Source organism: Ranitomeya imitator, chromosome 2, assembly GCF_032444005.1.
Source record: "Ranitomeya imitator isolate aRanImi1 chromosome 2, aRanImi1.pri, whole genome shotgun sequence".
Taxonomy (NCBI): Eukaryota; Metazoa; Chordata; class Amphibia; order Anura; family Dendrobatidae; genus Ranitomeya; species Ranitomeya imitator.
The window spans coordinates 547,700,777-547,728,689 of NC_091283.1; the positions used below are offsets into that span (position 1 = coordinate 547,700,777).

At 43.6% G+C, this 27,913-nt stretch overlaps 1 protein-coding gene across 1 annotated transcript in view; it reads right to left on the minus strand.

The window, feature by feature from the left end:
* NECAB3 (N-terminal EF-hand calcium binding protein 3) overlaps positions 1-27,913 on the minus strand; it is a 141,926-nt gene that overhangs the window by 18,680 nt on the left and 95,333 nt on the right. Inside the window, exons 7-10 of the mRNA XM_069751956.1 lie at positions 25,891-26,003; positions 25,747-25,814; positions 22,981-23,034; positions 22,319-22,431 (exon numbers count right to left, since the gene is read on the minus strand). Coding sequence (XP_069608057.1) covers positions 22,319-22,431; positions 22,981-23,034; positions 25,747-25,814; positions 25,891-26,003 — 348 coding nt within the window. The remainder of the gene's footprint in view (positions 1-22,318; positions 22,432-22,980; positions 23,035-25,746; positions 25,815-25,890; positions 26,004-27,913) is intronic.

Consider the following 27,913-nt stretch of genomic DNA (forward strand, 5'->3'; position numbering starts at 1 on the left):
CCCTAACTGTAGCCCCAACCCTAACCCTAACCCTAGCCCTAACCCTAGCCCTAACCCTAGCCCTAACCCTAGCCCTAACCCTAACCCTAGCCCTAACCCTAGCCCTAACCCTAGCCCTAACCCTAGCCCTAACCCTAACCCTAGCCCTAACCCTAGCCCTAACCCTAACCCTAGCCCTAGCCCTAACCCTAGCCCTAACCCTAGCCCTAACCCTAGCCCTAGCCCTAACCCTAGCCCTAACCCTAGCCCTAACCCTAGCCCTAACCCTAGCCCTAACCCTAACCCTAACCCTAATCCTAGCCCTAACCCTAGCCCTAATGGGAAAATGGAAATAAATACATTTTTTTTTATTTTTCCCTAACTAAGGGGGTGATGAAGGGGGGTTTGATTTACTTTTATAGCGGGTTTTTTAGCGGATTTTTATGATTGGCAGCCGTCACACACTGAAAGACCCTTTTTATTGCAAAAAATATTTTTTGCAATACCACATTTTGAGAGCTATAATTTTTCCATATTTTGGTCCACAGAGTCATGTGAGGTCTTGTTTTTTGCGGGACGAGTTGACGTTTTCATTGAAAACATTTTCGGGCACGTGACATTTTTTTATCGCTTTTTATTCCGATTTTTGTGAGGAAGAATGACCAAAAGCCAGCTATTCATGAATTTCTATTGGGGGAGGCGTTTATACCGTTCCGCGTTTGGTAAAATTGATAAATCAGTTTTATTCTTCGGGTCAGTACGATTACAGCGATACCTCATTTATATCATTTTTTTATGGTTTGGTGCTTTTATACGATAAAAACTATTTTACAGAAAAAATAATTATTTTTGCATCGCTTTATTCTCAGGACTATAACTTTTTTATTTTTTTGCTGATGATGCTGTATGGCGGCTATTTTTTTGCGGGACAATATGACGCTTTCACCGGTACCACTTTTTGTTCGGCGGTATGATAATAAAGCGTTGTTTTTTGCCTCGTTTTTTTTTTTTTTTTCTTACGGTGTTTACTGAAGGGGTTAACTAGTGGGACAGTTTTATAGGTCGGGTCGTTACGGACGCGGCGATACTAAATATGTGTACTTTTATTGGTTTTTTTTTTTTATTTAGATGAAGAAATGTATTTATGGGAATAATATTTTTTTTATTTTTTTCATTATTTTGGAATATTTTTTTTTATTTTTTTTACACATTTGGAAAATTTTTTTTTTACTTTTTTACTTTGTCCCAGGGGGGGACATCACAGATCAGTGATCTGACAGTTTGCACAGCACTCTGTCAGATCACTGATCTGACATGCAGCGCTGCAGCCTTCACAGTGCCTGCTCTAAGCAGGCTCTGTGAAGCCACCTCCCTCCCTGCAGGACCCGGATCCGCGGCCATCTTGGATCCGGGGCTCGAGCAGGGAGGGAGGTGAGGAGACCCTCGCAGCAACGCGATCACATCGCGTTGCTGCGGGGGGCTCAGGGAAGCCCGCAGGGAGCCCCCCTCCCTGCGCGGTGCTTCCCTGCACCGCCGACACATCGCGATCATCTTTGATCGCGGTGTGCCAGGGGTTAATGTGCCGGGGGCGGTCCGTGACCGCTCCTGGCACATAGTGCCGGATGTCAGCTGCGATAAGCAGCTGACACCCGGCCGCGATCGGCGGCGCTCCCCCCGTGAGCGCTGCCGATCGCTATGACGTACTATCCCGTCCAGGGTCAGATAAGCCCAGGGCACCTCGACGGGATAGTACGTCTAAGGTCACAGAGGGGTTAATATTGAAATGCAAAGCTTTATTTTTTTCTATTAAAGAAGCACTCCTCCCATCAACATTTATATCCTCTGAATATATTGCAAATCATCATAGTATACAGCACTGTGTACCTTTACAATTGCTCATTTTGTCTTTCTACCTAGTTAATTCTTCTCTTTTCCATTAGGTCTATGACATCATATGATTAAAAATAGGCTAGCTGAACCCTTCTAAGCTCTATGTAGAAGCAGGAGGTCGATTTTCTCTGTGTGAGTCATCAGTCACTGCAAAAATCCTCGGCATCTGGATAGGAAGCAGCTGGGTTAGGAGTTGAAGAGGGGAATAATAAACACAGGGACAAGAGACTTCCTGTTTCTACACAGAGCAGAGAAAGGAGAATTATTAGCTGGGTAGGAAGGCAAAATGAGCAATTGTAAGTACACAGTGCTATATAATATGATGACTGCAATTTATTAACAGGATAAAAACTTTGATGGGAATGCTTCCTTATGATTTGTGAAGATTTTAAAATTTGATTTGTGGGGTTCTGAACATCTGTATATTCCACACCTAGTATAATATCTGCTTTCATTTTACTCTGGCACATTAAGTCATTTGGTTATTGTGCCTGGTACGGTAGATTCACTTCAATGGGCGGATTTGCAGTAAGATGCAGTACCTGGCACAAACACAGCCAACAACTTGGTGCTTCATCATTCAGCTTATCAAATATTAATGACCACTTCCCAGGATAGGAAATCATTGCAGTCATGTAAAACCCTTAAAGAAATGTGCTAAATTTACCGTCACAAATGTCCCATTCCCTAGGTGTTCCATAAACAGAACTTTTCGGCTGATAAGGCTTTAGGAAATATCTATCCAGAAAAGTTTTGCATTGGCAATCCTTTCATAACAGATATTTTTAGTTTTCGTTCACCACCATGCGATAGAAAGGTGCAATCAACATCTGAACACTGAGTCATACATCTTGAAAATCTGATTAGAACATCACCTTGACTTTTTATTCAGATATATTCACCCATGGAAAATATACTGTACATGTTAAAGAACACACAGAAAAAGCATGTTATATTATAATGTTTCTATACCCAGATAAGGGGAAATATGTTCAGACTGTGTATTATATAAAAGGACAAATCATGGAATAAAGTTAATGAATGGCCAATGACCACACACACTCACACACACTCACACTCTCACACACCCACAAACTCACGCGGCCTCTTGCGCGGTACCACCAGCTTAACACCGTCGCGAACAAGCCATCTCCAGGATCAGCCAAATGATTCACTGACCGCCGCCATCTTTGTACAGGAGGAGTGCATGCGCAGTTTTAAAGTGACCACCGCTATCTGTCTGCACAAAGATGGCGGTGGTCTGATTTACTGCGCTTGTGCGAATCCCGTGCAGGTGCAGTGAATCATTCAGCTGATCCCGGCGGCAGATGCGTGGCATGTCTACAGGCAGAGGAAGGCAGTCACATTAAAGGGGTTTTCCCACGAACGAAAGTTGATTTTAAAAATTGACTGTGTCTGACCGTGCACGGAGCATACCACATCTCCTGGGCAGGGGAGGAAGCAAAAGATAATACTAAAATTACAGTAGAAGATTACAGTGGATTCATTTTGTCAGGTAAAATATTTCACCTCACAAAATGTATCCTCTGCGATCTCCTGCTGTAATGTCAGTATTGTCTTTTGCTTCCTCCCCTGCCCAGGAGCTGTGGTATGTTCTGTACACGGTCAGACACAGGGGTGTAGTGTGTCTGATCGTGTACAGAGCATACCACATCTCCTGGGCAGGGGACAAAGCAAAATACAATATTATTATTATTTATTATTATTATTATTATTATTATTACGCCATTTATTCCATAGAGCTTTACATCTGAGAAGGGATATACATAATAAAAAACAATTCATATGAAAAGGAGATGTAAAATGAACCCACATAGATAAGAGTATACAAATAAATCGATCTTTATTATTACATATATAAAAACATGAAAAAAAATTTCAGAAATTTCCAAAGTTAGCCATAAGATGGCGCCATAGATGGGGCGATGGGTTTGGTGGGTGTCCGCATGCGCCGCATCAGCCGGCGCACCTGTGGGCAGTTGTTTACACATACCTCATTGGCTTCATACTCGTATATATAGATGCTATAGCAGACATTTAGGACACTCCCCCGGAAGAAGGCAATCACTGCCGAAACCTGCGTAGGGACGCCAGGCGCCACAGCATACTGAATAGGTAAAAACCTTACTATTGTTTCTTTGCACATTCCTTTATCATTTATTTATTTTCACACAGTAACAAATAGAGGGTTGTCACTATTTTTTATATGTTAATTGTTTACAGATCAGCACGTGTTGATCACATATTTGCAAGTGTTATATATACTTCTTTAGCTATATAGCTTTGGTTTTGCCTTGATTCATGCAACTTTGCTAGTTATTCTGCTATGGCGCCATCTTATGGCTAACTTTGGAATTTTATGAAATTTTTTTTTCATGTTTTTATATATGTAATAATTAAGATCAATTTAATTTTATACTCTTATCTATGTGGGTTCATTTTATATCTCCTTTTCATATGAATTATTTCATTATGGTGTAGAACCATTTTTTTGTCCAATATTATAAATCATTTTTAATTCTATTGGGGATTTCACATCTGTTGTTTTTTATTATATTCAAAAGATAAAAGCAAGTACAATAATCTTACTCAATACAAGTCCTGACTGGTACATGAGAGAGGTCACAATCTACAAGGGATGGGTGAGGATACAGTAGGTGACATTACAGCAGGGGATCACAGTGGATTCATTTTGTGAGGTAAAATATTTCACTGACTGTTTTTTAAAAATATTTTACCTCATAAATTATATCCTCTGCGATCTCCTGCTGTAATGTTAGTATTGTCTTTTGCTTCCTCCCCTGCAAAGGAGCTGTGATATGTTCGGTACAGGGTCAGACACAGACAATTTTTAACACCTTAAGCCCCGAGGGTGGTTTGCACGTTAATGGCCAGGCCAATTTTTACAATTCTGACCACTGTCCCTTTATGAGGTTATAACTCTGGAACGCTTCTACAGATCCCGGTGATTCTGACACTGTTTTCTCGAGACATATTGTACTTCATGACAGTGGTAAAATTTATTTGATATTACCTGCGTTTATTTGTGAAAAAAATGGAAATTTGGCAAAAATTTTGAAAATTTCGCAATTTTCCAACTTTGAATTTTTATGCCCTTAATTCACAGAGATATGTCACACAAAATACTTAATAAGTAACATTTCCCACATATCTATTTTACATCAGCACACTTTTTGAAAAAAAAATTTTTTTTGTTAGGGAGTTATAAGGGTTAAAACTTGACCAGCAATTACTCATTCTTACAACACCATTTTTTTAGGGACCACATCACATTTGAGGTCATTTTGAGGGGTCTATATGATAGAAAATACCCAAGTGTGACACCATTCTAAAAACTGCACCCCTCAAGGTGCTCAAAACCACATTCAAGAAGTTTATTTATTAAAAATTTACTTCAGCTTCAATTTGTTTTATTTTACCAAGGGTAACAGGAGAAAATGGACCCCAAAAGTTGTTGTACAATTTGTCCAGAGTACCCCGATACCCCATATGTGGGGGTAAGCCACTGTTTGGGCACATGGCAGAGCTCGGAAGGGGAAGGAGCGCCATTTGACTTTTCAATGCAAAATTGTCTGGAATTGAGATGGGACGCCATGTTGAATTTGGAGAGCCACTAATATGCCTAAACATTGAAACCCCCCTCAAATGACACCATTTTGGAAAGTAGACCCCCTAAGGATCTTATCTAGATGTGTTGTGAGAGCTTTGAACCCCCAATTGTTTCACTACAGTTTATAACGCAGAGCCGTGAAAATAAAAAAAATTTTTTTTCCACAAATATTCTTTTTTAGCCCCCAGTTTTGTATTTTCCCAAGGGTAACAGAAGAAATTGGACCCCAAAAGTTGTTGTGCAATTTGTTCTGAGTACGCTGATACCCGATATGTGGGGGGGAACCACCGTTTGGGCGCATGGCAGAGCTCGGACGGGAAAGAGCGCCATTTGGAATGCAGACTTAGATGGATTGGTCTGCAGGCGTCACGTTGCATTTGCAGAGCCCCTGATGTACCTAAACAGTAGAAACCTCCCACAAGTGACCCCATATTGGAAACAAGACCCCCCAAGGAACTTATCTAGATGTGTTGTGAGAACTTTGAACCCCCAAGTATTTCACTACAGTTTATAACGCACAGCCATGAAAATAAAAAATCATTTTTTTCCCACAAAAATGATTTTTTTCGCCACCCAAAGTTTTATTTTCCCAAGGGTAACAAGAGAAATTGGACCCCAAGAGTTGTTGTCCAATTTGTCCTGAGTATGCTGATACCCCATATGTTGGGGTAAACCCCTGTTTGGGCGCACTGGAGAGCTCGGAAGGGAAGGAGCACTGTTTTACTTTTTCAATGCAGAATTGGCTGGAATTGAGATCGGATGCCATGTCGCATTTGAAGAGCCCTGATGTGCCTAAACAGTGGAAACCGCCAACTCTAACTGAAACCCTAGCCCAAACAGAGCCCTAATCCAAACCACACCCCTAACCCCAACCCTAACTACACCTCTAACTCCAACACAACCCTAACCCTAATCCCAACCATAACCCTAACCACACCCCTAACCCTGACACACTCCTAACCCTAATCCCAACCGTAAATGTAATCCAAAATCTAACCCTAGCCCCAACCCTAAACCTAGCCCCAACCCTAACCCTATCCCCAACTGTAATGCAGCGCCCCAGAGATCTGGTCGTTGCAGTATGGCGCTCTGCCACTAAGGGGAGTGATGGTACGTCTGATGGCACTGAAGGAATTCTCCTGACCAGGTATCACCAGAACACATTACACTTCACACTCCGGCAACTAAGGGGAGAAAAAGGCTTTATTTATTGGGCCACTCCTCACACTGGTAAAACTAGGGGTTGGATAGGAAGTTAGTCAGAAGCTGACTGGGTTGGATTCATGCAGGGGGTGTTGCAGGGAGAAGACACAGGGGGGTCCCTGTCAGGCGTGGAAACCTGGCAGGTGCCTAGTGAACAGAACGTAATGGAACCGCGCCTGCACTACCTTGCGGCGGTATCCTAAGAAAGAGACACGAAGGGAAGGATATTGTGGAACAGTGTAAACGATATCATGCACAAAGGAGAGCCAGTAGGAGTCGTGCCGTGAGACCGAGGCAACATCCTACTGAGGCGCGTAGCCGATGGCCGGAACACCGCGGGAGTAACTGACTCTAGGCCTTACTTCGAACTCCGCAGGACAGTTAATTATAGGTTGGCTGTCTACCTTAAATTTCCTAAGAAGACATAGGGGGCAACAGTGGGAGAGGGGCGTCTCTAGGGTCCCGGAAGACCTCCAGGCCTTCCCGACATACGGGTGCGTCCTAGCCAAAACATACTGGGGGATGAGAAACTAGCAACATCTGGAACTAAAGAAAGAGAGAGAGCTGTAGAGAACGACGAACGAGAACAGCAGTTGTGAGGACTATTCCGAATGCTCAGCAGGGTAGGACTACAACACAAACAGGCGCTAGTGGTAGGCAACGATTTCCATCTGCGAAGGAAACCCTGCTAAACGTGCTCTGGATTGAGGATCCTGAAGTCTACAGTAAAGAGGTAAAGAGACTGCAACCTTGTGTCCTCGTTATTGCCTGCACCTCACACCATCACCATCCATCTTACTGGGAAGCCCTGGGGACATACTTCATCAGTGGGAAGGTATACCATCTAGCTGCCATTCCATCACCCCAGCGGACCCCACAGCAGCGTCGGTCACCCTGACCGAACACCACAGGTGGTGTCACGAACCCCTGACAGACTGCACCACCTTTATTGGACGCCCCTTAGCAGGGTCGCGGACCGGGTCTAGCCACCGTGACAGCCTCAGAACCGAAGCAGAGAGGCCCGGTACCGAGAACGCGTGGCCCTGTGTCTGGGGGCGATCCAACTTGGCGTCACGAACAGGATCCTACTTAAGCCTGAGAAGCAGGTCATGTGTGCCTTGGAACTGTGATTGAAACGTGTTGGACTGTGATTTATTACAAGGACGGTGTATTGTTATCTGCCGCAAGATTCCCGCCAAAACTGCCGCCATTATAGCGCCACGAGGAGTGCAAGAGAAGAAGGGCGTGGAAGTGGGTGTGAGTAAGCTGGAGAGCGCGAAAGATAATGGCCGCCCAGTCTAAGCATTGCTGTATCCTGAGGGCATGTCCGTCAGCGGCTGAGGTCCGCCTTCTCATTCTCCATGGAGGGTGGAGACAATGGAGACGTGACTGCCCTCGGAAAAGAGCCCGGGAAAAAGACCCAGAGGAGGAGACAAAGATGGCGACGTCCAGGCCACCGCATGGCGACAACCCGGCCAGGCAGAGACCTGCACCCCCTGCAGCGACCTTGGGGTCATCACCGCTGCAGAGACTTCCCATCGCGGAGCAGCCGGAGGGAAAACCCAGCGGATGGATGCCCGACGGTGGGGTGGCCGCAGCCGAGGCCTGGCAGCTGGCGCGCTGCCTGAAGGCCCAAGCTCGTGTGAGTTCCCGATTGGGCCACCTGACAGAGATTCGCCTGTCGCCCATGTCTCTTCCTTTACCCGTTCCGGCCGCGGCAGACCCCCAAACCCGGCCAGGGGATCGTGTACCGCAGGGGTCGGATTTGAAGATCTTGATGGTGACGGAGCATCAGCGACGCCTGGTGACCGCCCGGAGGAAGCAGCCTCAACCCGTGACCATAGTCGACCTCACGGAGGAAGTGGAGGTCTCGCCGTCGCAGTGGGGAGTGGTGGTCCTTTTTGATCCCAGGGAGGAAAGAGGAGCTATCCAGGAGATCGGAGAGCCCGTGCGAGTCCATTTCAACCGGAGCGAGGTGGAGCCGTGTTATGGGACGGTCGAGGACCGCGACCTAAGACCTGGAGATGCGGTAACTTATACCCGATGGTCGAGGGGGACCGGCTGGACGGCCAGGGGCGTCCAGCGGTGCGCAGTCCTTCAGGTCGCAGCTGGGACTCCGGAGGATGAGGTTCCCGCTGCGGATCGCCAGGCTGACCAGGCCCCGCGTTCGACTGTGGATCCCACCCGTGCTCAACGGAGAGGAGTGGTCTGCGAGGTAAGACCACAACCTTCACAGAACTAAACCTCGAAAACCCGAATATGTATATAGTTAATTGTTTCCTGTTTGCTGCTTTAAACCCGACCAGGGTTATTTCTTAAAGGGGTCCCTTTGTTTACCCGGGATCCCTATTGTTTATAGTTCTTGTTCTATTTTTGCACAAGTTTATTATTGTTTCCAAAGACTGCCGGATCATGAACAGTGAATGATTCAAAACTGTTTTTGTATATAGTTTGCACCTTCTTAAAGGTGCTCCCTACTGGTTTTACAAGCGAAAGAAGACTTTGCGAAGATAACGCTTCTGGACATGACGCAGAAGGTCTTGCTTTCAGTGGACTTGCAGACAGAGAGAGAATCTGCACTACCTCCTAGAGACTTGGGTCCCTCTTAAAGGGAATGTTTACATGATTGCTTTAATAAAAGTTGAAACGTTAACAATGTTGAAATTTAGAAAGTTTGATAATGTTGATAGAGATTGAGGACAGGAAAGCTTGAAAGTGAACCCGTAGGGGTTAGAAAGAGAGTCCTCCTGAGAACTGTAGAAAGATGGTCGGCACATTGACAGTAGGCCCAGCCAAGGAGCTAGGCGGTCCTGCATTGGGGAAGCTAGAACGGAAAGAAAAGTTGAGTTATTTATATAGTATTTTATAGTAGGCCTTTAGTGGGTTCAGCTTATACGCCCTTAAAGGAAAAAGTTAAATTATTGTTCAAAGTTTGCACTTGGTAGAATACCCAGCTGGGTACTGAGAGTTATTTATAGTCAACCTGTTATTTAAAAATATTTAATTTTGTTTGTAACGTCGTTGCAGTATGACGCTCTGACACTAAGGGGAGTGATGGTACGTCTGATGGCACTGAAGGAATTCTCCTGACCAGGTATCACCAGAACACATTACACTTCACACTCCGGCCACTAGGGGGAGAAAAAGGCTTTATTTATTGGGCCACTCCTCACACTGGTAAAACTAGGGGTTGGATAGGAAGTTAGTCAGAAGCTGACTGGGTTGGATTCAGGCAACATCCCGTGGCAGGGGGTGTTGCAGGGAGAAGACACAGGGGGTTCCTGTCAGGCGTGGGAACCTGGCAGGTGCCTAGCGAACAGAACGTAACGGAACCGCGCCTGCACTACCTTGCGGCGGTATCCTAAGAAAGAGACACGAAGGGAAGGATATTGTGGAACAGTGTAAACGAGATCAAGCACAAAGGAGAGCCAGTAGGAGTCGTGCCGTGAGACCGAGGCAACATCCTACTGAGGCGCGTAGCCGATGGCCGGAACACCGCGGGAGTAACTGACTCTAGGCCTTACTTCGAACTCCGCAGGACAGTTAATTATAGGTTGGCTGTCTACCTTAAATTTCCTAAGAAGACATAGGGGGCAACAGTGGGAGAGGGACGTCTCTAGGGTCCCGGAAGACCTCCAGGCCTTCCCGTCATACGGGTGCGTCCTAGCCAAAACATACTGGAGGACGAGAAACTAGCAACATCGGGAACTAAAGAAAGAGAGAGAGCTGTAAAGAACGACGAACGAGAACAGCAGTTGTGAGGACTATTCCGAATGCTCAGCAGGGTAGGACTACAACCCAAACAGGCGCTTGTGGTAGGCAACGATTTCCATCTGCGAAGGAAACTCTGGAAGTGCCCATCGGACCAGCCGGTCTCAGATAGCCCTGTTAAACGTGCTCTGGATTGAGGATCCTGAAGTCTACAGTAAAGAGGTAAAGAGACTGCAACCTTGTGTCCTCGTTATTGCCTGCACCTCACACCATCACCATCCATCTTACTGGGAAGCCCTGGGGACATGCTTCACTGGTGGGAAGGTATACCATCCAGCTGCCATTCTAATCACCCCAGAGGACCCCACAGCAGTCACGAACCCCTGACAGACTGCTCCACCTTTATTGGACGCCCCTTAGCAGGGTCGCGGACCGGGTCTAGCCACCGTGACAGCCTCAGAACCGAAGCAGAGAGGCCCGGTACCGAGAACGCGTGGCCCTGTGTCTGGGGGCGATCCACTAACTCTAGCCCTAACCCTAACCCTAGCCCCCAACCCTAGCCCCAACCTAACCCTAGCCCTAACCCTAGCCCTAATCCTAACCCTAGCCCTAACCCTAGCCCTAACCCTAACCCTAACGGGAAAATGGAAATAAATACATTTTTATAATTTTTTATTTTACCCTAACTAAAGGGGTGATGAAGGGGGGTTTGATTTACTTTTATAGTGGGTTTTTTAGCGGATTTTTATGATTGTCAGCTGTCACACACTAAAAGATGCTTTTTATTGCAAAAAATATTTTTTTGCGTTACCACATTTTGAGAGCTATAATTTTTCCATATTTTGGTCCACAGAGTCATGTGAGGTCTTGTTTTTTGTGGGACGAGTTGACGTTTTTATTGGTAACATCGGGCACATGACATTTTTTGATCGCTTTTTATTCCAATTTTTGTGAGGCAGTATGACCAAAAACCAGCTATTCATGAATTTCTTTTGGGGGGGCATTTATACCGTTCCACGTTTGGTAAAATGGATAAAGCAGTTTTATTCTTCGGGTCAGTATGATTACAGCGATACCTCATTTATATCATTTTTTTATGTTTTGGCGCTTTTATACGATAAAAACTATTTTACAGAAAAAATAATTATTTTTGCATTACTTTATTCTGAGGACTATAACTTTTTTATTTTTTCGCTGATGAAGCTGTATGGTGGCTCGTTTTTTGCGGGACAAGATGACGTTTTCAACGGTACCATGGTTATTTATATCTGTGGTTTTGATCATGTGTTATTCCACTTTTTGTTCGGCGGTATGATATTAAAGCGTTGTTTTTTGCCTCGTTTTTTTTTAACAGTGTTCACTGAAGGGGTTAACTAGTGGGACAGTTTTATAGGTCGGGTTGTTACAGACGCAGGGATACTAAACATGTGTACTTTTATTGTTTTTTTTATTTTTATTTAGATAAAGGAATGTATTTATGAGAACAATGTTTTTTTTCTTTATTTAGGATTTTTTTTTTTTTTTTTTTACTTTATAACATTGCCCCAGGGGGGACATCATGTTATAAGGTCAGATCGCTGATTTGACACTTTGCAATGCACTATGTCAGATCAGCGATCTGACGTGCACTGTTCCTGGCTTACAAGCGCCTGCTCTGAGCAGGCGCTTGGTAAGCCACTTCCCTGCAGGACCCGGATGCAGCCCCGCAGCCAATTTGGATCCGGGGCCTGCAGGGTGGAGACGCTCGGTACAAGGTGAGCAGATTGCCTTGTACCGAGGGTCTCAGGGAAGCACGCAGGGAGCCCCCTCCCTGCGTGATGCTTCCCTATGCCTCCGAAATGCTGCGATCATGTTTGATCGCAGTGTGCCGGGGGTTAATGTGTCGGGGGCGGTACGTGACTGCTCCTGGCACATAGTGCCGGATGTCAGCTGCGATAGTCAGCTGACACCCTACACAATCGGCCGCGCTCCCCCCGTGAGCGCGGCCGATCGCTATGACGTAGTATCCCGTTCCTGGGAATTAAGTCCCAGGTCACCTTGACGGGATAGTACGTTATATGGGATTAAGGGGTTAAAATTAACTTTTGTTTGTGGGAAAACCCCTTTAAAAGCAAATATCAATGCCAACATGGCTCCTCCTGAAAAGTACGCCAATGTCAATGAAAGGAAAGCAGCAAAGGCACAACGTCGAAGACAACAAAGGGTAAATGAGACTCTTGAAGAGCATCAGCATCGCTGGGACAAAAAGAATGCATATAAGCATAGGCGTCAAGCACATGAGTTCCCTGATGCAAAAGTCATTAGATTATCACAGGATGCCATTAGGCAACAACAGCGCCACATGCCTGCCCCATCGTGACATTACCGCCCTCCCGATGCGATAGCATCGAGCCTCCATCTAGTTTATTAGAAATACCCATGTAGTAACATCCTGGACCTCTTATGGCCTTCAAATTTAAGGCAGTTAATCATGGCATAGATTCTACAAGGTGTTGAAATTGTTTATTGTAACGCCGCTGGGTCTATACCTTTTTTCTTTGGCGTTACTTTTGCATGTCTCTGTTTTAACCCTTGCTCCTCTCCCCCTAACTTGCAGGGATACTGTAGTCTGTTACCTGTATGGACGCCGCTCAGTTCCTTGCCACCACTGCGTAGCTGTACATGTGCTGTGATGTCTTTGCTCTGCTGCATGGCCACTCGCATGTGCGGACCCTGGCTGTCACTGTGGAAGCTAGCTACGGCTTGCGAGGTCCTCTGCAGCTGGTGCATGACTTTCCACGTGTGTCCAGGCAAGCAGTCGCTGCCAGGTGCCCTAAGCCACAGTTCCTGTGCTGACTGTGCTGTAATGGTTTCTGTTTGTGCTTAGGGTGCGCGCGGCCACACCTACCCTGCTTTTATTAGGGTTTGAGTGTGCACCTGTGTTGTTTCCTCAGCCTATTGCTGAGAAGCAGCTCCTATATAAACTCCCTCTTTCCTATTGGGCGTTGCCAGAGCATTGCATTATGTTTCTGTGTCTTGCCTTGTGAGGTATTCAGCTCCCGATCTGTCTGCAGTATGTTCTGTGAGAGCTGATACCTGTCTTTTGCCTGTTCTGGGGGCAGAGTACCCAGATCCGCCTATCCTGGAAGCTGTATATCCAGATCCATTTGTGTCTTGTTTACCCGCCTGTTCTGGGGGCAGAGTACCCAGATCTGCCTATCCTGGAGTCTGCATATCCAGATCCGTTTGTGTTTCGTTTATCCACCTAATCTGAGGGCAGAGTACCCAGACGCGCCTATCCTGGAGGCTGCATATCTAGTACCTGTTCCTGTCTGAACTGTGTCCGTTGTGTTATGTTCCTGAAGTCCTTTTGTGTCTGACACCCCGCACCCAGTGACTAAACTTTCAGGGCTCATCTTTTAAAGATGGAGTACGGTGTTCTTGCTGAGCTCTTACTATGCTGTGCTCAGCCTTCCATGCGGTGCTAACCCCGTCTGGCCCAGTTCCAGTCCAGCGGTGCTTGCACCATCACGCTTGAGTTCCTTCCTAGGTCCGATGCCCGGAGCCTGACGGCCGTAGCTAGGCTCCTGATGACCTCCGCTAACAAATCCTGTGCCATCCGTGTCCCAGCCGATGACCTGGGCTGCCATGCCAGTGTCCCAGATGTCTATCCGGTATTCCTGATGTCCAGCCTGTGTCTGATGTCCTGATGTCCTTCCTGTGTCCGATGACCTGATGCCCTGGGCTGCCATGCCAGTGTCCCAACTTATGACCTGGGCTGCCACACCAGTGTCCCAGATGTCTATCCGGTATTCCTGATGTCCTTCTTGTGTCTGATGTCCTGATTCCCTGGGCTGCCACGCCAGTGTCCCAGCCGATGACCTGGGCTGCCACGTCCCAGATGTCCTGATGTCCTGCCTGTTTCTGATGTCCTGCCTGTGTCCGATGTCCTGATATCCTGCCTGTGTCTGATGTCCTGCCTGTGACCCGATGTTCCACCGGTTCTCTGGGGTCCACCCTGTAATGACGTCTGTCCTGGGTCTGTGTCTGATGTTCTCCTGCTGAGCTAGTCCTATGTCTGAGGTCTGAGAGAGGCCATTCTAGTAAGCCCGTGCCAGATGACCCTGGACTGCATCAACCCATAATGACCCCTGCCATCGACTGACATCTGTCCAAGGTCAGTGTCTGATGTTCTCCTGCTGAGCCTGTGCTGCGCCTGAGGCCTGAGAGAGAGGCCGTCCTAGTAAGCCTGTGCCAGATGACCCTGGACTGCATCAACCCTTGATGACCCTTGCCATCGTCAGAAGTCCGTCTGAGATCGGTGTCTGATGTTCTTCTGCTGAGCCTGTGCTGCGCCTGAGGCCTGAGAGAGAGGCCATCCTAGCATGCCCGTGCCAGATAACCCTGGACTTCATCAACTTGTGATGTCCTCCTGCTTTCATCTGTTATCCTGAGACGTGTATCCTACTCTGATGTGTGGAATCGGGATCCTGATATTGTTTTGTTATGTAGTGTTTTCATTTGAGTAAACTTTGTTTCTTCATACCTGAAGTTGTGCGGTGTAATCTAGTTCTGCATATCGCCATCTTGTCTACATGCTCAGCTGCCACAGATCCTGCTCACTGCCCTTCCCTAGTCTGGGTAGGTCCAGGTAACTCTATGTGGTCCCGTAGGTTTACATTCCGTTCCCACTAGGGACGCTCGCCCCATGTCCCTATGTCTGGCGACGTGAAGGCGTCGGCTTGGCCGCATCTGCGGTCGCAGCCATAACATTTAGCAGGATTTCTTCTTGCAATTTCCGCAAATGAAATGGAAGATGGTTAGATAGAGATGGTATTGACAGGCCATAAACAACTTATTCTATATCATCTCACAAGTGCTCTATAGGATTAAGATCTTGGGACTTTAAAGAGCTAATTAGCAAGGAACCAATCTGCAACTATATGACCCTCGTAGATGAATGCATTATGCTGCTGAAAGTTTCCTTCTACCATAGGGTAAAAAGGCTGCCATGAAGAGTTAAGTGTTTTCAACTACACTGCTTATGTAAGCCCATCCACAAACATCAGAAGACCAATCATGTACCAAGAAAACATTGTCCACATCATAATTTCACTTCTACAAGTCTCAACCGAAGGCCCCTGAAGAAGAAGCTGATATAGCTTAAAAGACATAATAGTTTTCATATTTTATCTAAATTAAAGTAGTTGCAACCATTGTGGAGAGCTTAGTCTCTTAATGCATGTTGCTGTATTTTAAAATTCACAGAGTCTTCCACTGCAGCACCCTCAGCAGATCAAACTTTTTATTTTCTATTGGCATCTTGATTTCCTATGGACCAGAGCTGACAGAAAGAGCTTGACCGTCTGATTGTCATGGTGTAACAGAAATCTTAATCCGTTTGACTATGCAATGTTTTTCCACTGTTTAGTGGTCCAGTTTTTGTGTTTTTTTGCCAATTGGAGTTTTGTGTTTCTGTTTCTCTTGGATAGCAAAGGAATGCTGATTGGTGGCCTGCTGTTACAGCCCTTAAATGTTGTGCATTCAAACACACCAGTATTATATTCAGCTGCAATGTCTTCACTGTACATAGCCTTTGCATAAAAACAATTCTAAATATTCTTCTTGAACCTCTTTCATCAATAAGTTGCTAACATTCACAAGATGCCTTTTTGATGCTGGTTTTCTGTGATCACATCACGCATGGTATAGTATCAACACTGAGCATAAAAGAAAAACGTGGTGCCCCAGGGTCCTGGTTGTCACAGTAGCATTGCTGTCCTCACGGGGAGAGTGATGTTACGCTTGAAAATAAAGAAAATATATTTACTTTTATTTTTCCACTATGGTTAGGGTTAGAACTAGGGTTGGGGCTATGGTTAGGGCTAGGGTTAGAGTTAGAACTAGGGTTAGGGTTAGAACTAGGGTTAGGGTTAGAATTAAGGTTAGAATTAGGCTATGTGCACACGGTGCGGATTTGGCTGCGGATTGGCCGCAGCGGATTCGTAGCAGTTTTCCATCACGTTTACAGTACCATGTAAACTTATGGAACACCAAATCCGCTGTGCCCATGGTGCGGAAAATACCGCACGGAAACGCGGAGTTGTATTTTCCGCAGCATGTCAATTCTTTGTGCAGATTCCAAAGCATTTTACACCTGTTCCTCATTAGGAATCTACAGGTGAAATCTGCACAAAAAACACTGGAAATCCACGGTAAATCCGCAGGTAAAACGCAGTGCATTTTACCTGTGGATTTTTCAAAAACTGTGCGGAAAAATCGTCACACGAATCCGCAATGTGGGCACATAGCCTTAGGGTTAGGGTTGGAATTAGAGTTAAGGTTGGAATTAGGGTTGGAAATAGGGTTAAGATTAGGTTTAGGGGTGTGTTGGGGTTAGGGTTAGGCTTGTGGTTAGGGTTATGGTTAGGGTTGGGATTAGGGTTAGGGATGTGTTGGGGTTAGGAGTGTGTTGGGGTTAGGGTTGTGGTTAGGGGTGTGTTGGGGTTAGGGATGTGATTAGGGTTATGGCTAGAGATGGGATTAGGGTAGGGGTGTGTTGGGGTTAGTGTTGGAGTTAGAATTGAGGGGTTTCCACTGTTCATGCACATCAGGGGTCTCCAAACGCGACATGGCGTCACCATTGATTCCAGCCAATCTTGCGTTCAAAAAGTCAAATGGTGCTCCCTTCCGAGCCCCAACGTGTGCCCAAACAGTGGTTTACCCAAACATATGGGGCATAAGCGTACTCAGGAAAAATTGCACAACAACTTTGGGGGTCTAATTTCTCCTGTTACCCTTGGGAAAATAACAAAATGGGGGCTTAAAAACTTATTTTTGTGTGAAAAAGTGCTCACCACACATCTAGATAAGTTCCTTGGGGGGTCTAGTTTCCAAAATGAGGTCACTTGTGGGGGAGCTCCAGAGTTTAGGCACACAGGGGCTCTCCAAACGTGACATGGTGTCCGCTAACGATTGGAGCTAATTTTTCATTCAAAAGTCAAATGGCGCTCCTTCCCTTCCGAGCCTTGCCGTGTGCCCAAACAGTGGTTTACCCGCACATGTGAGGTATCGGTGTACTCAGGAGAAAATGCCCAACAAATTTTAGGATCCATTTTATCCTGTTGCCCATGTGAAAATTAAAAAATTAAGGCTAAAAGATTTTTTTTGTGATAAAAAAGTACTTTTTCATTTTTACAGATCAATTTGTGAAGTACCTGGGGGTTCAGAGTGCTCACTATGCATCTAGATAAGTTCCTTGGGGGTCTAGTTTCCAAAATGGGGTCACTTGTAGGGGAGCTCCAATATTTAGGCACACAGGGGCTCTCCAAATGCGACATGGTGTCCGCTAAAGATTGGAGCCAATTTTTCATTCAAAAAGTCAAATGGCGCTCCTTCCCTTCCGAGTCCTGTCGTACGCCCAAACAGTGGTTCCCCCCACATATAGGGTATCGGTGTACTCAGGACAAATTGTACAATAACTTTTGGGGTCCAGTTTCTCCTTTTACCCTTGGGAAAATAAAAAAATTGTTCCTAAAAGATCATTTTTGTGAATAAAAAGTGAAATGTTCATTTTTTCCATCCATGTTGCTTCTGCTGCTGTGAAGCACCTGAAGGGTTAATAAACTTCTTGTATGTGGTTTTGAGCACCTTGAGGGGTGCAATTTTTAGAATGGTGTCACTTTTGGGTATTTTCAGCCATATAGACCCTAAAAAAGGTGGTCCCTAAAAAAAATGGTTTTGTAAATTTTGTTGTAAAAATGAGAAATCACTGGTCAAATTTTAACCCTTATAACTTCCTAGCAAAAAAAAATTTTGTTTCCAAAATTGTGCTGATGTAAAGTAGACATGTGGGTAATGTTATTTATCAACTATTTTGTGTCACACAACTCTCTGGTTTAACAGAATAAAAATTCAAAATTTGAAAATTGCAAAATTGTCAAAATTTTTGCCAAATTTCCGATTTTTTCACAAATAACCGCAAAAACTATCGACCTAAATTTGCTACTATCATGAAGCCCAATATGTCACAAAAAAAAAACTCAGAATCGCTAGGATCTATTGAAGCGTTCCTGAGTTATCACCTCATAAAGGGACACTGGTCAGAATTGCAAAAAATGGCCAGGTCATTAAGGTCAACATAGGCTGGGTCATGAAGGGTCATGGGGGTACCTTTATCGCCCCCATAGGTAGGTACCGAGTACCCCACGGCCCTGTGGGCCCATCAAAAACACAAAACAGTTTTTAAAAAATTGCTGTCACTGACTAAGGACTGTGGGCACCTACCCAATCCCTCAAACTAGGGGCGCCCTAGTTTATCACTGTCCACCAGATTACTCCTGAAGGAGGAGATGCTGGGGTCACGTGCCTTGCTATGCTCCTATATTAAGCCTTCTCTGTTCCCTCCCCCACCCAGGGAGGTGTGAGGCTGAAATGTATAAGATAACACTAACCAGATAAACAAGGGAAGATGGAAAGGGATAAATGAAAACTACAATAATACAAAATATACTCACCAAACAACATAGTGGAAAACAGAGGTATGGAAAGGTGAAACCAATTAGGAGGGGATGAGGATAAACACACAAATTCCACGCAACACTCGCCTGGACAACTCTCCAAACACCTTCTCCAAACATGAACTTCACCTCCAACTCCTAACCAGGCAGTAAGAACTATCACTGGCAAATCCCAAGTGCCAATGGTGAGCACATATAGCAGAAGAGAGTGGCCAACATTGAACAGCTGAAAATCCAGATTGGAGAGCTTCAGGACATCAACTGAACTAATTAACCCTTGTACTGCCAGGAAGGACAAAACCTGCACTGTTTAATAAGATGGTGAAGCAGTTACAATCAGTGCAGGAGTTCGTGAACCCAGACATCTCAATCTTCTGGCCCCTCTCTGTCGTGGTATTCCCGTGACAACTCCCCACAGCTAATCTATCTTCAATGGCTATGAATTTGATCAGATAGCTCAAATTCTAAAGTAAATACCGTACACACACTGATCCATGGAAAATATACTCACTTGATGTTATCTGCACTCCTGGGGCACATGTCTAATTTCCACACATGGAAACTAATTTTTTGTGTTGGACACCTCATATTGCGCCACAACACCCCAAAGGTGCCTGGGATGAAATCATGAGCTCTTTGAAGACTATTCAGATTGTTCTACCATAAATTCTAAAGGGGTCAATAATGATTTCACCGAGGTTCCCTTAGTTTTAATGGCAAGGATGATGCTGTGCTATCATTACTGTCAACGGTAACAGAATTGCTGACGGAATGTCCAAGCAGAGTCCTTAACTGCTCTATGAACATAGCATACAGGCTGCCATATCCATTAGCTTAAAGTTGATCAAACTTGCAGTTTCCTATGTTTTGCCAACAGCTAACAAAACTATCTAACTGCAAAGCAAATGTATGGGGCTACGTCCCCACAGTCAGTAATCAGCAGCGCTTTGGACGCAGCACATGTCCGCTCCGTCCAAAGCGCTGCCGACTTTTGAACGCAGGTGCAGGTTGGACGCTGTGGATGTGTCCAACGCGCAGCGTTTACTGATCGTGGGAACATACCCTAAAAGAGGCAGATGACACAGGTAGGATGCTTTTGTTTGTTCTTCTAGCCAAGACGGAACTATAAATCCATGTGGATTCAGGCAGATCCTGGATTATACATACAAGAGGAACCAAACACTACTTCTTCCCTATCCAGTGACATCTCCTACTAGAAGTCAGTATTAGCGTGGGAGCTACATTACAAGGAGGGGATCGGGTCAGATAGTACTATGCTTGATACAGCTTCACATTAATTCTTGTAACATGTTCTTGAATGTAGTTTTTGTTCGTTACATTGTTCAATAAGGTACAGGAACGGACACCCTTAATGCTGAATGTCTAAGAAAATACAAAAAGAGCAACTTAACGACAAAGGTTATTATTGTGATACAATGGTCTCCACTTTGGGCATTAGAAAACCTCAAATCTTGAAAAAGAGTGATGTAATCAATGGACTGGGTTCAGAATGTCATTTCTTTATCACTTAGAGATGTGCAGAAGGAAAGTTAGGAAAGTTCATATGGTTTAGACATAGAGCATGGGATCTCTATGGTTGATTGGCTTCACAAATACCAGTTGTCATAGCAACTAAAAGAAAAACATAAAAGAAGAGTTTTCTTTTGTGTTCTACCCTTGACCTATGTGACACACATATCTACAATTATCATTTTAGCATGCCAAACATAATACAGGACGATTTGTCCTCAATAGCATTCGTAACAAGGATTTATGGGGGAAATTTATAGGATTAAGACAAGATAATGTCCCCCTAGAACATAAATTTCACTTGACACAAATGTTGTTAACAGAAATTAAGCATATGTCCCCTGACAATGTTATTTGGACCAGCTAAAAAAGGCTGGAGCATATTCTCAAAAAATTACGCTCCATTTTAATTTGAGGATAACAAAATATTGGCAATTTTCGAGGGTTGGAACTTTAATAGTGGCTACACTGCTGTAGACGTGCCATACAATGGAACAGAATAGGGGAGATTTAGCTGTTACATAGTAAGAATATCCATTGCTGCCCGAAGCAGCCAGATTTCCACTTTCATTTTATCAGAGCTCCACAATATGTGAAAGCTGAGCTGTGATTGGTTGATCTGGGTAACAAAAGACAATTTTGCTATAAGACAGCTTGATAAATCTGTCATTGAGGAACCGGTGAGACATAATCTTCACTTGTTCATACAGGAGGACATGCATCATCTTCACTTGATCTGATACCACTCGATACATTTTTTTAAACTTTATTTGTTGTCCACAACAACCAATCATAGCATGGATTTGATTTCATATTTTACTCTTGCAAAACAAAAGCTTTGTTATGATTTGTTGCTATGGGCTCCAAGACATTTTTCCACTTATACAGTTTTGATAAATCTAGTTCTCTATTTTAGGCATCCAAATGGAATCTTACAGTTGAAAGACTATTTTTATCTAAGACAAATCAACAGCTAGAGGTGGCCATACACCTTAGATAATTGTTTGCCGGCCACTTGTTTGGCGTAAATTGAAGCTTGTGGCCCCCAACACAAAATAACCAATATGGCCCCCAACTATCGCTGGTTTTTAGCAATTACAGTCTTTTCATATAGGCCAAAGGGACCTTTGGGCCCACTAGGATGCAGGGCCCAGGTGCAATTGCAACCCTTGCACATTATAGTTATGCCCCTGAACATAGCTCTTCTTCCTGACCACACATAATCATACATGCATGTATTTCATTAGGGAGTGAGGAGTAAGTTGCACTCAGACCCCACAGGCAACAGCTTCTGTACCATGAAAATAATGAATCAGACCTGCTGAAATATCCCACCCTTTGGTCCCCCAATGTCTGCCATCGGAGAGCGCGTTGGAACAAGTCCCATCCTCATTAGATGGTTGGCTGGTTAAGCCAAAAGCAACCAGCTTCCTAACGTTCATCTAATGTGTCTACGGGATACCTACCTTATGGCGTTGCTAAACTGTATACCAAAGTACCAAGGACAAGGCAACTTTACGATTATAGTAAATCAATGTAAATATAACAGATGAACAGTAAGATAACTGATATTAGATTTTATTCTGAATTCAACCCCTACTACTTCAGCATAGAGCAAAGGTGTTACACATTTTTTAGGGAAGTTATTTTTCTTTAGTGCTCACGCTTGCACACAGTTGACCAATCCACTATTTAAGAAGACTCGTGGTACGAAATTGGCAAACAAAATATCTAAAAAAGATAGATAGATAGATAGATAGATAGATAGATAGATAGATAGATAGATAGATAGATAGATAGATAGATAGATAGAACTAAAATTAATTTTGAGGCATATAACGGTATGAAGACTTACTGTAAGCAATTTTCTTGTGCTGCAGTAAATTCACTGTAACTCTTCAGTGCCATTTTGAACTGATCCATATAGACTCCATTTACTGAGAGCTTTCTCTGGGCCACCAGGATCTCCTACAGAGCATATTTCAAAAAGAGTTAATACCATACACATGCATTCACTCATGACTATATGACAAAGTTATTATTTACAACCTGCTACCTGAATTAACATGATTTTCTTCCATACACTTCAAATCACTTAAAGCGATGTTCCATTTTCAAGAGCTCTACTTGTAGCAATTAATCAGAATCTTCATTGCTAATTACTCCCAGAGAATACAATTTTGCCTCTGGTACTTACTGGTACTACTCTACAATGTAACCCATATGAGCCTATTACATGACCAGGACAGATTTATATCCACTAAAAGTAATCCAACTATCTTCTTATGGAGAGATTACAAGTAGAGATCTTGGAAACTGTAAGGACATTAGATAAAAATTATATTATAATATTGTATAACTTTTCATTATAATAGACCATCATTGTACAAAGTGGGATATACCTTTAAGAGTATTATATATAAGAATATTAACATTTCCTTTAACCACAGATGGAATATTTAGTCTTCAGTTCAGCAGATGTCACTTATTTCTCATTACTTTAATAAGACAACTTACCATCTGTGTCTCACTAGGAGTCATATCTTCCTGCACAGGATGTAGCCGCGGACTCTGCTTGTGAGAACAAAGTTATGAGAATTAGGTCTAATAAATTATATCTATTAGAGATAAAGTGAAGAAAACTCAATATAATGAGTCCATAATTCTGCTAAATACCTGTACACTTTCTAGAACCACATGTCTGGCTGAGGTTTGGTGCCAATGTGCTGGTGGTCCACTTGATCTTAAGCTAGGTTCAGATGCACGTATTTTGGCCAGTGTGCTATCCATGTACTCAATGGACAACACATTGATCCAATAATAACCGGTGTTCGTGCACACCATTGACTTTCACATGGACTGATGGTCCGCATGAAAAAAAAGAATCAAAGCTTGCACAAGCCATATTTGTGCATGACAATAGGAGGCAGCTCCTGAGCTAGTTCGCATAACTGTACAGAGCTGCACACAATTTTTGTCCCAGGTGTCATCCTAGTTGCTTCAGGGTTTTTTTTGTTTCAGTGAAGCTGGTAGACAATGTTTTGTTTTTATCAATTAACTCTTAACATATAAGAGGTTAAAAACTGCTGAAGCTAAGATGGAACTCTGAAGTACAAAGTATGCTTTTTCATTTTCATCCTTGTCTCATAGATCCCCATAGATTTTTATGACTGAGTCTGCTCACCAAAACAGATGCGTTTTGAGTACCACGGACAGAACCCGTTTTTAAAACTGATGTGTGTCTGGATTAATGAAACTCTACGGGGCAGTGTGCTATCGAGATAAAAAAAATCGACTTGTCACATCAATGTGCGAATGTAGCCTAAGGCCATGTACACACATCTGTATTTGGTCAGTATTTTACATCAATATTTATTAGCCAAAATCAGGAGTGGAACAATCAGAAAAAGTATAATAGAAGCATGTGTACCATTTCTGTATTTTTGACCTAATAGTCCTGTGAAATACTGACCAAAATAAAGACGTGTGAACTTAGCCTTAGGACAGGGGAAGACAGCCGCCGTCACCTGAGAGAATTGGATCGATTATGCAAATGACACTATGATCAAACTCTGATCAGTGTGAGCATAGTGTGATCCGATTCTCTCGGATGAGGAGAAGATGGAGAAAAACATTTCCCCATCTTGTCCTTTCTGTCGGTCCGTGGAAATAGAACTACACACAGATGTCATCCAAGTGCAGTCCAATGGTTTCCATGGACTCACTGACTTGCATGGCTGAGTGCAATCCGAATAGTGGATCAAACTCAGGCATACAGCAGCTTGTTCCTCGGACAGTCTCTGCCTGAGGAAAAAATCGGACATGTGTACGGCCCTTACTTACACGAACATTGGCCCGAGTGTGATATGATGTTTTGTCGAGATTGAAAATATGCTCATCTTCACCTGCCCTCAGGATGAGTAGAATTTATCAAAAAGGGCTATAGTTTTTATAACAGAGAGGGGAAGGTTTCTGTTGCAGCAAGCTGGTGCATATCCTGTACTGAGCTTTTTGATCTGCTGTTCATGCAAAAGGATGTGAAGAAAATTCTAAAAATGTGTAGCCTGGCTCTACAAGAATTTTCATGCATTCTCTAGCATGGCTTGCACAGCAAGTACACAACGTCTTAGCATCAGGATCCACAGACAGACCACACAGGGAGATTGATTACTACTACCAAGTGAGTAGAGTATGTATTTAAAGGAATCATGTTTCCAAAACATTTCTTTAAATAATATGGTAATGCTACTCACTTGGGTGCGTGGTGAGGTATCGCAGTAACCCTTTCTATTTAAATGTCCAGGCTGGTTTATTGGTACTTCATAAAAAATGCCACAAGTAAAGGAAAATAAATGGCCTTTCAGTGTAGGCAAAACAAACTAAACATTTCCAACAGTGGCACTTCAGAGATAGTCCAGGATACACAGGTTATACAGCATCCAGTATACCTGCTCGGTCTAGAGACATCATACAGGAAGTCTTCTTACCTCCACACACAGAGCATGTGTGAAACAAACAGACTCCATTTTACCATGGGAACCACACCCAGGGGTTGGGTATGCAGGCAGCTGGCCTATAAACCTGACCCAGATGACCTAACAAGGCTTGCTTCAGGTTTACATCACAGAGGGCAACCATCTCCATGATACATATCTCCCATCAATGTCCGGCAGACAACTTACAATAAACATAAAGTGACCACCCTTTTAATATTGGACTGGTTCTTCAATTGAGTGAGACTAATTGGATTCACCTTGGCACACTGATGAGGAAGGGAGGAAGATGAGTTTGGTCCTGTGCCCAAGCAGGTTTATGACTGGCATAAGATCTCTGAAGTAGGGCAGCATTGGTTGTAGAATTTATCTAAGATGCAACTTCGCCAGGAATAAACAATCACCATCGTGACATAAGTCAATTTCAACACTTTTAATAAATATGTGACCTTTCTGAGTGCTCTTTGTTATCCTACATTCTTAATGTTTTTACTACCCAAGGGGTCTGAGAAGAGACCAAAGAAACATCTCAATGGCTTTGACTAAATACTATAAAAGAGGCCTATGCACCACGGTGATTTTAAGGACTTTTTAGTTATGTCATAGGGTTACCTAAAATATGCTGATGGAAAGAGATTTGAGGTTTCATTAATTTTTAACACAATACTTGATGTATAATGGAAACATATATGTATAATTAATAATATGATGAAAATTGTATCAATTCCACAGAAAATTTGTGGTAACACGACACTGGTGTTCCTGACATGAAGCTGATATTATCACTTACCGTACACTCCAGCTTGTCAATGAGCTGCTCCAAGCGATTAATCTGTAGAGACCACGCAGTGCCGCCATCTGACAGAGATAGGGACACAGATACACAAAGTTATAGAGAAGGCAACACCTTGTATATAGGGAGATGACAACATACCTTTTCTCAGAAGAGCAGAATAGACATCTGAAGGTGCAACACTGCCAGCTTTTTGAGTACGACGATTGCATTTACGTCCAACTCTCTTAGGCTCTAGCTTTCCAACATCCTGTCTTGAATTCACAAAACAAGCAAAAAATAGATAGAACTCAACAATATATATTTAAAGGGAACTTGTTAGTAAGATAACCCTCCCTCCTCCCCAAACCACATATATGAGCATGCAGGTCTTTTAACTGTAAATTAATTGACACTTTATGTCTTCAATCTGTCACTGCTATCTCAAGTAATTAGCATTTTCATTCATATGTAAATTAGGTGCTAAATGCTCTGGGCATGATAAAGCAATTAACAAGCACCAAAGTTATTTCTCCACCCAGCACCCAGATCATATATTTGTTCTACTTCTGGCAAAACCATTTTTTTCTTAATTTGTTAAATTGAATGCTTAGGGTCCTTGTCATGTTGAAAGGCAAAATTCTTCTCCATCTTCATCTTTTTAGCAGTTGTCTGAAGATTCTGTAGCAAAGTTGGCTGATATTTGGAACTATTCATAATTCCTTCTGCTTTGACTAAAGCCCCAATTACAGCCTTAAAAAAACAGCCCCAAAGCATAATGCTGTCTCCACAGTGCTTCACTGAGAGTATGCTGTTCTTTTGATGATATGCAGTGTTGACTTTGTGTCAAATTTACCTTTTGGAAATATGGCCAATAAGTGAAATCTCAGTCTCATCTGATCATAACACGTATTCTCACACGCTTTTAGCAGAATTGTTGTAAGTTTTGTCAAGACATATCTTGGTTTGGATGTTAGTCTTTGTAAGAAAATGCTTCTGTCTTGCTACCCTACCCCACAGGCCAGACATATGAAGAATATGGGACATTGTTGTCTCTTGCAGCACACTATCAATACTTTTCAGAAATTCTGCAGCTCTTTTAATGTTGCTGTAGCAACTTTCAACAATTAAATCCCCTTGCTGTGTTGCAAGTTGTTTACAGACCATGGCATTTGCTATAAAATGCAACTAACAAAATGTCAGGAAAATCCTACTAGAACAGCTAAATTTTATATTGGGTAAATCAGAATCACTATAAATGATGGAACTGTGTACTGACTACTATTTAACATGAGTTTAAATGTGATTGGCTAATTATGGACACAATCACACCCTCAATTATAAGAGAGTGTTCACACTCATGCAACCACAATATTTTAGTTTTATTCTTTTTATCCCCCTCCCTCTCTGAAGAGACAATTTGCATATTTAATTACCCAGAGGAGCGTGCAAGGTGTTTAGGACTCCTCATACTGGTGTGCCTGACCTGGAATGTCACTCTCCACAAGCGAATTCTCAATGAATTTGTTCAGATTATGCATGACATCAAAGGTGGAAAAAGTTCTGAAATTACTTCCTCTTGGTATGATTTTTTTAGATGATAAAACAATTAGTAGTAGAGAAGGTGGTGGATTCATAGACGCACCATTTCAAGTGGATTGATACCTGACTTAAAAAAGCCTTCCTACCAACAGAAGGCTTATTTTGACTAACCCAATGTATTTTTGTCTCTAGTCCTGAAGAGCTGACTTTTCAATATACAAGACTACTAAAAATCCAGCCTGATACTGCAGTTCTACTTACTACTATGCATTCAATAAGTTTGCAAGAAATAGGGATAGAATGGGTGACAGTATGACTGAATGATACTGCTCTGGAAGGCTCATGTCATCCTTGTATTACAAGTACAACCAGCGCCATACTGGCCGTCGGGACACCGGACGATCCTCCGGTGGGCCCTGGGTCCTCAGTGAGCCCCTGTGCCAAGTATAGTGGAAGCCAGCTGGTAACCGTGGTCATTAGACTACTAAAGATAAGATGGCCACCAGTAACATCACCGCTATGCACAATGTTCTGACTTCATAGCAGTGATGGTTAAAGGCCACCAGTCAATCAAAGGCAGCGCGGGTCACTGTCAGTGCGCGGCACATATTAGTTATGTTAAATGGCCCCTGGCAGCCTTTAT